General features: G+C 36.6%; 1 protein-coding gene across 1 annotated transcript in view; it reads left to right on the plus strand.

Annotated features, from left to right (window-relative positions):
- Positions 1-12,260, plus strand: part of LOC309622102 (uncharacterized protein) — an 81,494-nt gene extending 69,234 nt beyond the window's left edge. The window contains exon 2 of the mRNA XM_082378442.1: positions 6,392-12,260. Within this exon, the coding sequence (XP_082234568.1) occupies positions 6,392-6,554 (163 nt within the window). The 3' untranslated portion in view covers positions 6,555-12,260. The remainder of the gene's footprint in view (positions 1-6,391) is intronic.
- Positions 12,261-13,492: the final 1,232 nt, after the last annotated feature.

Here is a 13,492-nt window from a genome sequence, read left to right on the forward strand (position 1 = left end):
AGGTAAACAGTCATTTTTGAGGACTTCACTTAATATGGAGGAGCCCACAAAATCAACTGTTGACATGTTCCTGAAGATCAGCAAGTGTGTTGCATGTTCCTGGTGCTGTGTTTTGGAATTCTGCTTTGCTGTCCTTTATACTTTTCATAAAACTGGAGTGGCAGAGAGCAATAATCAGGGAAGTGCTGGTGCTATATCATCTTGCCAACTCTATAATCTTGAAACAAATCTTAGTATTTGGTTGAAAAATATAGAAATTAATAAACAGAAGAGTTCCCATGTGATGGACATGCTTTTGAATTTAGGTTTTGCTCCCAGATCATGGTCAAGTTACTAACCTCTCAGCCATAGCTGCCTCATATTTAAAATAAGAATAATAATAGTCCTGCCTAATAGGGCTTTTTTAAAAGAAATTAAATGGGTTAATTGAGGTAATAAGCTTGGAACAGTGCTTGGGTATAATAAGTACTCAAGGACTTCCCTGGTAGTTAAGAATCTGCCTGCCAGTGCAGGAGACACAGGTTCGAGCCCTGGTCTGGGAAGATCCCACATGCCGCGGAGCAACTAAGCCCATGCGCCACAACTACTGAGCCTGTGCTCTAGAGCCTGTGCTCTGCAACAAGAAAAGCCACTGCAAAAAGAAGCCCGCTCACCTCAACTAGAGAAAGCCTGTACACAGCAGCAAAGACCCAAAGCAGCCAGAAATTATTTAATTAATTAATTATTTACTTATTTTAAAAAAGTACTCAAAATACTTTAATATTAGGCATCACAACATATGGCCCCAGAATGGAACCCTGAATTCTCACATTATGACACCATCCTCATCATTTTCTTCAGCCACATTTGGACATGGTCTGACAGCCCAAGGTACAAACACAAGACTCTAGGCTAGACCTTACCATGTTTTCAGTTTCTTGTAGGTTAATGGTTAATACAGAAAAGCAGCAAACTATGACTACTGTATCAGGATTGTATTCAGCCTTGACGAAATTTCCATTTTTCTATGTTCACTTAGACCAGTTTGTATGATATGAAATCAAATTGGCAAGAACTCTGCCTAGTAAAAAGAGACATTTTCTTAGACCACATATGCCTTTAAACATTGTTATTTAAAAATTTGTTATTTCCTGGCAAAGATATGATTACAGCATTACAAGGAAGATATTGTAGTTGCACAATAGGCTTCGTTCAGCTCTCTTGAAGCAAATATTATAGATGTCTAGTGTAAGTACAACCACATGTTATAATGGGAAATTAAAGTATGTAACATCTGAAATTGGTCAGAAAATCAGAGAAAGTTTGGCTTTTTGGGCACATTTTTAAACCATTCTTTTTTGGCTTGTATTGCACAATATGAGCTTCTATTACAGAAACAAAATTATTAGAGAATGAAAATAAAGCATTAAAATAATTTAGTGAAGACTTTTTTACTGAGGTAATTCATCTCAGTTTCAAGTAAATAATTACCACATCTCTCACTTTATGGCTGCTTTTAATACTTTTTCTGCCTCCTTCTTTATTTTCAGATGGTCAGCTATCAAATGTTACAATGGTCAGAATGCTTGAGTCTAGAAGCTACCTCTTTTAATTTCTTGCTTCTAATCTGCAGTGGAGAGAGGAGTTAGATTTTCTCTAAATTAACAGTGAATAGCCTCTGAGAGTCAATTTTCTCAGGGTGAATTGGATGATCTTAGCATAAAGGGTTTATGATTTTTCCCCCCCTGGATATTCAAAGGCTGCTTGTTGCTTACTTTTTGTTTTCTCAACCATGTCCAGATGAGGATGTGACCTTTGGTTAAATGAAGTACTTTTATAACTAATTTTAAATTTCAGGGACTTTTTATACAGCTAAGCTCTGCACTTATGCATAATTTATTTTCCCTTGCTCACTACCTTGTTCATGACCTTTCAGTGAGGGTGTTCAGTAACAAGAGGAACAAATCCATATTCTATATTTTGTATTAGTTGTTCTAAACTGACCCCCTCTTCCTTCTCTAGCCAATCCAAGACAATCATTGACCTTATCGTTGGTTCCTAAATAGACCCTGCTTGCTCTTGCCCTTATGCAATATTTATACAGTTCAGTTATATTTTCCAACATGTCTCAACCCTCTCATGTTCCCAAGTCATCTCACAGCCTAATGTTTCCATGACACTAACTCTGGTCCATGTGAATCACTCCGCATTCTAATTGTCTATAACTGCATAGTCATTCCCATGCATTGGGGAGCTGATCAAATATTACCACTTATTTTTCTCTATTTGGGAGAATACATGTTTATTATCTCTAAGTATGTTATTATCTGCTTTGAGCAATTGTACATTCCTTATTCAGTACAGAGAAGAAAAGAATATTATTGTCTCTTTTTATATTCTTCCCACCACCTTGTCTTACGTCTGGTAGAAAGGCTGTGACATTATTCAGTGAGGGATGATGGAGCAGCACAGGAAGGCTGGTGATTTGAGCAAACTTGTCGACCTTTCTTTGTTCATATCTTTGTTTCTCCTGGCACAGGCTTTCTTTGTTTAAAGGTGTCTGGATGTTGTCATGCTACATTGAAATGGGTAGGAAAAAGTGATTCCTTGATCACTCACATACACCTGTGAAGGGATTTAAAGGAAACTTGGCCTCCGAGATCTAGTTGCATACACAAAAATTGAGAGATAAGGTCCATCTGTACACATAAGGTGGTTTCAGGCATTTTTTTTTTTCAGATAGAGGATTTCTTGTTTCAAACATATGGTCCAGATATATGACTAATATAGCTCTCTAATCATGAAGGCTTCATATTTCCAACTACAAAGAACATCTTTGTATAATTCTGTTATTCCCACCTCAATCTTTATGTTTTATCAAAGGGAATCTTTTCCAATATGTTTCTTCTCTGTTTTGAAACCACTTTGATGGAAAATTTATTCTATTTATTTTTGTACATTCCAGATGAAGGTTATTTTACTCTTATTCTAACCACTTGTCAATGAGTCACATAAATCCCTTGTGTTTTCCTGACCCAAATTCCAAGTGGTTTTTTTAAATCTCATAAAACGGTAAACACTTATTAGAGATGAATAAAATACTTCCTGGAAGTAAAATTTATGTCATTAATTGGATAACCCATCAGAGTCCCCACTTAATAATTCATAGAACCCAGCAAAAGATTCAAAGGTATCTGGGTTGTTTGGTTACAACCGGATGCTAATTACATAAGGTCAGAAGAGCCTCATTTCAGCCCAATTAGTTTATGCTGATGAAATTTCTGTTCTAAACATGTACACTATTTTTTTTTGGTGCAGGCAGTGATCTCAACGAGCCACCTGCTCTGTCAGGAAGGAAGAAAACTGAGTGGCAACCTCACCATTGCGAGTGAAGTTTCAAAGTGAAGAGCTCACATTTCTGTAGATGCAGGGTCAGTGTATGTCAAACCATAGTCATTTATTTCTAAATAATCTCAGAAATTAAATACCTCTATAATGCTGTGTTCCAGTTTATGTTGACCCACGACCTTTCTCTTCCTGGTGCTATAGCTAGTTTACAAAATGACACAAGGCATCAACCTGCCATATTTCATTACCTATACTCCCACACACTTCCCCAAAGCTTCTTATAAAGGAGATTTAATTACAGACCTAACTAACTACACAAAGCTGGCACATATAACATATAAAAAGCTTTTTGTTGCCAGATAAATGCTTTCTCAGTTGCAGTCATATTGAATGGCAAGTGGTGATACCCAAGAATGGCTAATTACAGGTCTGATTCCCAGTGGATTATGGTGAAGCTGTGCTCTGGACTCACCTCGTATTTCAATGCAGAGGCATAAATTTGAATTAGGTAAAACTTCTTACATACCCATTACAGCTAAAAACTTACATTTCATGACTCAAAGGGCAAATGATTAGTATAAACTGCATTTTATATTTAAAATACATTAAATAACAGGATAACACTGGCATTTGACATTCTTGAAATTTTATACAAAGAGATTTCTGATATTTTCTCACTTATTTCACACCACTTTCTTGTGAATAACGTGTTCCTTCATAAGTTTTCAGTGGAGACTTGAAAGTTTGAAGGAAAAATGTCATATAAGAGGAAAGTTTTAAAAAATAACCCAAATCTTTATTCTGTTCTGGTTAAAGAAACTTTTAGGATCCTATTATTCTGTGGATGTCTGGTGGAGAATTACTGTTTCTAACTATAGTGTTTACATTGTTTATGTTTTCACTTTCTACTCTCCAGTGCCATCACAAAAGTTAAGAGATAAGGTCCGTCCGTACACATAAGAAAAAAAGCAATATGATGTGCATGGTGAGCATTATCATAGCTTCTTGTCAAATAGATAAAATAATTAGTATTGCTAGAATCAGACTGCAGCAGGTGAAGGGGATCTGAGCGATCATGGGTCCAGGTTCCTCAATTCACAGATAAAGAGAATTTAGCCTGAGGGGTAAAACTTGAATTAAAAAAAAATGAGATCTCCCTACTCAGGTACCTTCTACCACATTAATTTGCCTCTCAAACACCTATTCTGTGTTCAGTACTCTACAAACCACTGTGGGAATCTAGGGGTATAAAACAAGGTCTCTGTCCTCAGGGACCTTATTTGAAAAGGCAAGTCTAGCACACGTGAACTATTAGAGAATACCAGGAGATAGCACAGTTCTAAAGACCACAATATGCAGTAAAATAATTCAGAGATAGTCAAGCAAAGGCATCATGGGAGCCACAGATCTTCAGCCAGACTGTGAAAAATGACATAATTTGGAAGGGAAGTTTGGGAGAAATATTACAGATGAGGAAAATATGTGGAAATGGGCATGAGTGTTTATGAATCAGAGAGAAGGGAAGCAGATGACACATCGCAGAAGTATATGATAGGTAAGCGGTGGGTAATACTGTTGGACAGGGAGCGAGGGGAAAGGAAAACAAAAGGCCTTCACAACATTCATTGCTCTCTGATGTAAGAGTTCAGGTTTCTTATTTTAATGGTGAAGGAACTAGAAAGAAATGGAAGGATTTAAAGAGGAAATTGAAGTGTTGAAAGTAGTACTTAAGGCTAGTAGTTGAGGCAATGATGTGCTCAATGGTTTAGGTGGGATTTAGGACAGCTAGAGATATTGGAGGGGAGATATTTTCCTCTTGTACTCTTTTGGTGCTTGCAACTCTCACTTGGAAGTCATGAGACTGGATGCCGTCAGCTCCTCTTCATCACTGTCATGTGTCTACTTCCTAATATTACACTCCCTTGAGTAACTCTGGCAAGCACTACCTTCTCAACAAACTTCTCTGAACTTGCCAAGTTGTTGACTATACTTTCTCCTTTGTATGCCTACTATAATTGGGCATTTCATCTCAATTATTATTTATCACATACTAAATGGGATATTTACCAGTTTTACTCTGAACTCTTTTAGTTCTTATAAGGTCTGATTCATGACTTAATACAGTACCTGACACCAAGAGAGGCTTTATAGGAGTTCATTGAATTGTTGCATTCTTCCTCACCTGAAGTCCTCCCATTCAGTCACCCGCTCCATGGCTGATCCTTCAACCAGATTAGATCCAGATGAAATCTTAGACCCCTGCATGTTACTACATGACTAAAACATCCTACCATGCTGGTTCTCATACTGCCTTACTCCCTGGTATCCTGTCTCCTAATCCCTCCATCATCTCTCACGTTATCAGCCTTGTCCTGGCTTCACTTCCTTCCTTCTGGCAGAGATCTATGACACATAAACACTGTTTACCTTGGTCCCTTGTTTTCACTCTACTATCCATGGAGGAGAATCACACAACCAGGTTGATATGGAACCTCTACAGATTCATGGCCTCCAATGTATGCTGATCTTCTATGCTGACTGGAACTTGTCCTAATTCTCCTAATCAGCTTTCTCCATCATTTTGGTGCCTATTTCAAGCCTTTATTACTCTCCTCATATCTTTTAACCAACATGACTCTCAAGAAAGAATCTCAAATCCCTCTTCGTAGACAAAATAGAATTAACCAGGCAGAAACCTCTTCAATTTCCCCCAAGATACCTGCTGATTCAATTGCAGTCTATGTGCAGAGCTAATCGCTCCACCCTTGGTCATCGTTTTCACATCTCCAGTCCATGTGAAATAGCACCTCTTACCACTGGTGTTTCAGTATTTAGCCTGCTACATCTGTCACCTCCTTGGAGGCAGACTTTGAGTTTTTTTCTGTCTGTAGCACATCACCTACAGTAGAAGCTCAATAAATATTTAATGTTAATAAATGAATTAATATATGTGGTGGATGAAACTAGTGACACTATTGATGGGGGCATTTATTGAGAAGTAGAAACTTCTATTAAAGAGGTGTTTTCAGCTATAAAAGAGGATAATTTTAACTTTTCATTATAGGCATCTTTCTGGAAAGGATAGATGGGACCAGATACTTCTGAATGAGAAAAGATTTGAATTCAAGAAGAACATTGGAGAATATGGAGAGGAACCAGGCCAGATTCAGGGAGAGTGGGAAGCCCTGAAGCAAGGCCAGGCCCTGAGATCTTGTTTTGTCCCATAAGACCTGGTCACACTCTGCTTTGCAAGAGGGCTGAAGGACAGATCTACAAAGAGTAACATCAGAAGGTATGACATTTAGTATTAGTTCAATTCTAGTGTAGCTAAAATGCTCTAAAGAGACACATTTTGAATAATGAAATTGGTAAAATCTTGTGGAAGACTCAGGGGAGAAGGGAAGCTTACCTGAATCATGAATTATTCATGCTTCACTCGAGAACAATGAGGCAGAACTTTGGCTTTTATTACTGCTTCTGATACAAAGTGATTAGTTTTAATTTTAGATGATTGCACATGCTTATGTAACACACTAAATTCTATATGGATATTAACTTTTCTTTTTTGACCCTTCCAATTTGAAACGATTTACTTTAGGTTATGGAATTGTTTCTTCCTAATGAATGCATTAGAACTGAATATCACGATATATGGAAGAATTCTTCCCAGACCTCAGTTAATCAAATAGAGTAATTTTTGCCTCTGATGCAGAACCAGAGACAAATGAATCTTTGAACTAAAATTAGATTAAACCAACACAGTCATCTGAAGAATGGAAATATACATACCCTTTGCTAATATTTATTACAAGAGAACATTCTTGTTTTCTGCTGTTGATTGTAGAGGTGCTGGCTGTAACATGACTGAAGTCACAAGTTGAGTCTCTAAATCTGGCAAGGTGGTTCAGCTGTTTCCCCACAACCAAGAATATTGGTTATGTAGTGATAAACAGAAACAATTTAATACCAGATTGTGCACCATAATAATCACATGAATTTAGCCATAGATTTCCTGTTTGATTTTTGCTGATCAATAGTTACCACAGGGATTTTAAATCCAGAATTTCTTTGGTCATCTTGCATATTCTGCATCTCTTCAGGTTAGAGGGAGGAGTAGTTATGGATCCCTCCTAAAGCTTGTTTTAAAACTCTTGACACTTTTATGTATTTTAAAGTAGACTTATTTATATTATCGTTATCCAGTCCTAAAAAAAGTGACTGAAGCAGAGAAAATGACCATTCTTCCTGTGATATCATAAATTCTACTGCTATAGGGAAAGTCAAGAGAATGGCTGCAATAATTTAAAAAGCAATGGGTGAATTAGTTTTTCAGTTAACCAAAAGGTATCAATAGAACTTTAACATTAAAAATCCTGGTTTTAGTATTAAGGAGATGAAACTTTTAATCTTATGATCAACACTTAATTTAGATTATCAGACAGAAAACAACAACCCTAGATGCCTTTAAACCTCTAGTCATCACAGACTGTGTCAACCTCCCTCAGAAAGAAATGAGGGGACTTCTCCAGTGGCACAGTGGTTAAAAGCCCTGGTCCAGGAAGATCCCACATGCCACGGAGAAACTAAGCCCGTGCGCCACAACTACTGAGCCTGCGCTCTAGAACCTGTGAGCCACAACTACTGAGCCCAGGCGTCTAGAGCCCGTGCTCCGCAACAAGAGAAGCCACTGCAATGAGAAGCCCACGCACCGCAACGAAGAGTAGCCCCCACTCTCTGCAACTAGAGAAAGCTCGTGCAGCAACAAAGACCCAACACAGCCAGAAATAAAGAAAGAAAGAAAGAAGGAAAGAAAGAAAGAAAGAAAGAAAGAAAGAAAGAAAGAAAGAAAGAAAGAAAGAAAGAAAAAGAAAGGAAGGAAGGAAGGAAGAAAGAAAGGAAGAAAGAAAAAGAAAGAAAGAAAGAAAGAGAAAGAAAGAAAGAAAGAAAGAAAGAAAGAAAGAAAGGAAGAAAGGAAGGAAGGAAGGAAGGAAGAAAGGGAGTCTCCTGAAGTGTGTTTTTTTAAGAATTCTTGTGATGGCCTGAATTTGAGAAAAGTTTTAGCTTCTACATTTTGAAATGTGGAAAGATTGAAAATATCTTAGATTTCGGAAAATTATCTTTTTTCACCTTGACGTTATGCATTTTGAACTAAAACTGTAAATTTTGTTCAAACGGTGGTTGTAGAAATAATTACATACACAAACACATGTTGTCTATGCTGGGATCACCTGTTAATTTGTTTACCATTTTTTCCCCTGAAATAACAGGAAACCCAGACCTTAACATTTGGAGATAATTGTCATAACTTAATTGTATTTTTACTATGAATAGAGATAAATTGATTTAGGAAATCTGAGATGTAATATTCTCCCCCAAATTATAAGGATGAAGGTTCAGTACACTCTGTAAAGTGATATTTCTCAATCCTTTTTGATATAGGACAAGAAAAAACAATCTATATTTTCAGAGACAAGAGTAACACAAGGGCTACTTTTTAGTTGCCTTCAGCCTGGCTGTAGCCACCAGGGGCATGTCCTACTGTTTTTTGTAGGTCTTTCCTATTTTACCATTTCAAGTGCATTTTCTCACAGAACAGGGTGGAATGCTGTCCCCTCCTTCCTGTCTCCAGAGTTCCTGTGGTAATATCCCTTCCTCATGTTTTGTGAGAAGCAGTGGCTTTCCCCAGTCAATCAGAAGAGTTGAAGGTTTACCACCAGCTTAGCCCCACCCAAATGAGCTGGCCTGTGTCATCACACAATCCCCACCCCCTCACATTTCCCTCCCCCACACTCTGAAAATTTAAGCCTATCAGAAGATGAATGACTGTTAGAATATTGATTCTGAAAGGCTGATGGCACTTACTCTAAAAACTTAGATTGGATCTGATCATTTCTGTGGCTCTTTCCTTTATATTTGACACTTTTCCCCTTCACCTTCTAATGTCTCACTTTCTCCAAGGGAGAAGAGATTCAGGGGTGGCATCTACTTCCTCCCATAATCATTTCTAGTAATATTGCTTTTGTTTGTTTACTACTTGAGAATCCTTGGAAGAAATGTGCTATGTGCTTATAAAAGGTATGAAACATTTCTTTATAGAATTTGTGAAGACTTTTCCCAAATTGAATGGCTCTTAGAATGAAATTGAACAACTCTTCTCCTGCAGAAGAAAACAAGGAAAATGTCAGAAAGCACTGTATTCTTCTGAAGCTTTAAAAACTCACTGTGAGTTCAAGTTGAGGTTTTAGAGGGGGTAAAATCTAGAGTGAAGGAATGTGGTTGTGATAAACACACACAATGTTCAGTGGGTTTCAGCTAAAAGTTACTTTTTGGAAAAATATCCTTGGTTTTTATACCCATAGAGAAATCCTTCTTGCCTAGCTAGAAGAGTTTTGATAGTGCCAACAAATCTACAAACTGTGAGATCTGAAAACACACCAAGTGCTTACAACGAATGGGTGGCTTTGGTATCTTGAGATATCTACCAAGGAGAGGCTCTGGGAGGATCTATCAATCCATGGAAGAATAGCCACACTGTAAGAAATATTTTAGGGAGAAATAGCACTTTAATGACGTCTTATAATGTAGTAAGTCTAAAATATGATATTCTTTTCATACTCTGAGGAAAAAAAATCTCAATTTTTAATTTTCATGGCATAGAAAATAAAACCACAGGAAGAGGCAATACCTATGTCTTATACAGACTAGAGTCTGTTTGTAGTGGACACAATCCACTCATTCATTCATTTTATAAACATTTATTGGGCATCTAGTATTATTTGCCGAGCATTGTTAATTCATAAATAATTAAGACATCATTCCTCTCAAAGAGGGATTCAGATGAAGGAAGATGGACATATAATCAAATAATTAATTTACTACAAGGTGATAACTGCTTATGTGAGTTGCTCAGAGAACAAAGTGACTAATATTTGTTAGATATTGCCAGATGTAATTCTATGACAAGTCACATTGTACAGACCTTACTATATACTTTTAGTATGGATTTCAGAGACAATGCTGTGGGCTTCCTGGTGAGACCTTTGCATAGGACCATAGACTACAACGTGCATGTTATATCCTGGAGACAGGCAGTGTACCACCTACACAGACCGGCTATATTGGCTCTGTGCCTAGCACATGCTGGGTCCTCAACTTGCTGAAAGAATAGATAAATGGATGTACATACATATGCAGAGGGATGACTTATGGAGTAAAAAACTCATTTAGGTAAAAGAAGAAGGATAGGGAACTGTAGGGGTGAGGAGAGTTTGTTTAGTTTCAATATAAAGTCCTCTACACAATGATAAATAAAACCCCCATTTATGATAGCAACAAATATTTAAGAATAAAGTTAAGAAATGTCCAAAACCTATATGTGGTAAACCTTAAAACACTCTTGAAAGACACAAACATGAACTTGAACAAATGCAAAATATATACTCCATTCTTGAACAAGAAACTCATTACATTCTCTTTAAGTGAATTTGTTAATATGATGCAACCCCAATAAAAACACCAACAAGCTTTAATACAGAGTTAGAAAGTTGGTCTTAAATTTTGTATGGAAAAACAAGCATGCCTGTATTGTCAGGAAAAAACAAAACAAAAATATGAGGAGTACTCTTACTAGGCATGAAAACATAGTACAAAGCCACTATAATCAAAGCAGTGTGGTACTGGTGCATGAATAGACAGACAGACAAGTAGAACAGAATAGAAAGCCCAGACAGATATCCAAGTTCATGAAGAAATTCAGTGTATGATAAGGGTGGCATCTCAAATCACTGAGTCAAAGATGGACTTGGGTAGCCATTTGGGAAAAGGTAAAATTAGATCTCACGGTATACACAAGAATAAATTTCATATTCATCAGAGATCTAAGTGTAAAATTCTAACAATTTAAGTACCAAAGGAAATATGGGTAATGCCTCTTTAATCTTAGTGTGGAGAATGCTTTATAATTATGACTCAAAATCCAGAGCCAATAAAAAAAAGAGAGCAATAAATTTAACCACAGAAATAAAAGAATTTTCCCATTACTTCTGTGATGTTTTTGCCAAAGACACTTACTGAATCTGAATCTCATCACAGGGAAACATTAGACAAACCTAAATTGACGTACATTCTACCAAATAAGTTGTCTATAATGCTTTAAAGTGCCAAGATCATGAAAGTCACTGAAAGATAAATTTCCTTCCACACTGAAGGAGACTAAAGGGATGTGATAACTCATGGAACACATGATTCTGAACTACAGATTTTTGCTGTATAGCAGGGGTCCCCAAACCCTGGGCCGCAGACTGCTACCGGTCCATGGCCTGTTAGAAACCAGGCCACACAGCAGGAGGTAGTGGTAGGCAAGTGAGCAAAGCTTCATCTGCCGCTCCCCATTGCTCCCCATCACTCACATTACCACCTGAACCATCCCCCACCCCCGTCCGTGGAAAAATTGTCTTCCACAAAATCGGTCCCTGGTGCCAAAAAGTTGGGGACTGCTGCTATAAAGGACATTGTTGGTACAGTTGACGAAACCTATATGGGGTTTGATGATTTGATGGTAGTAATATATTAATATTAGTTTCCTGAATTCCTTGTATTTGGGTTATAAAGGAGATTTTCCTTGTTTGTAGAAAAGTTATCCTAATGTTAGGAGATAATAGTGCATCAGGCCAATGAGTCACTCTCAGAGGGTTTTGGGGAAAAAAAACTTCTTTGCACTGTATTTGCAACTTTTAAGTTTGAGATTATATATATTGCATGTATATATATGTAATATGAGATATAATATGATCTTGTATATATAATATACATCTATCCTGGTAAAGTAATTGCATAGGAAAAATTAAATTATAAAAACTGATCTCAGAAGACATTTGAAAATACAAACAGCCATTACCAGAGAAGAAATACGAAATGTTGTCAAAAAGCAACGCCCAAAAAAAAAAAAAAAAAAAAAAAGCAACGCCCAAAACATCATCAGGTCCAGATGTTCTCACAGGAGAATTCTATTTAGCTCCCAAAAGGCAGATAGTTCCAATGCTATCTAAATTGTTACAGAACATATGAAACAAATTAAGCCTCCAAACTCTTCATAAAATGAGAAAACAGCAATACCAGATCCCAAATACAGCAGCGAAAAAGAACAAGAAAAAAAAGAAAATGACAGATCAATCTTTCTTATGAATATCTATGTAATAAGTCTAAATAAAACATTAACAAACAAAATTCAGCAGCACATTAAAAAGATAATAAACCATAACCAAGTGACATTTTACCTAGAAGTGCAGGAAAAATTCAACATCGGAAAAAGCTATTAATATAATTTATCATATTAATAAATCCAAGTGGAAAAATTACATGATCATCTTCATAGATGCTGAAAACATATTAACAATGCTCAACATTCATTTTTCATAAAGAATCTATAAATAAAATAGGAACCAATAGATATGTTTTATTATGTTAAAGATGAATCCATCTCCACTCTCAAGTGACACCACTCTCAAGTAATTTAAGATTGTACTGGAACTGGTTCATAAAATGATGAGCAAGATAAAGATGTCAGGGCTACTTCACATTGTTCCAGAAGTTCTGGTCAACACAATTAGACAAGGCCAAGAAACAAAATGAATACACATTGGTAAAAAGGAGGTAAAAATATTGTTATTTCTAGATGATATAATTATATACATGGATAACATAAGAGAATCAACTAAAAAACTATGTAAACACTGAGAGAATTCAGTAAGGCATCAGAGTACAAAATTATATAGAAATAGATATCCTTCATAGATATATAAAACAGGCAACATTGAGAAATCCAACTACTGGTATAGGTTGGAAATATTCAGCATTTCCAGTAATACCACTGGGATTTTTCTGTATTATGCGGATACACCTCAGAGGTGAGTTACCCAAGGCCATTATTGTTCTTTTGTAGGTAATCAGAATTTCTCTCTGGTAGCTTTTAGAATTTTCTCTGTGATTTTCATATTCTCAGCTTCATTATAATGTGGTTAGATGTGAACTGGTTTTACTCTCCTCAGGACCTGGCATGCCCCTTTCATTTGTGACCTCAAGTCTCCTTACAATTGGAGAATCTAAGCCATTTTTAATTTAAATATTGCCTCTTCCCATTGTCTCTATTCTTTACTCCTGAAACTTC

The sequence above is a fragment of the Balaenoptera borealis genome (genome assembly GCF_965194805.1).
Source record: "Balaenoptera borealis genome assembly, chromosome: 2".
In the NCBI taxonomy this organism is placed as follows: domain Eukaryota; kingdom Metazoa; phylum Chordata; class Mammalia; order Artiodactyla; family Balaenopteridae; genus Balaenoptera; species Balaenoptera borealis.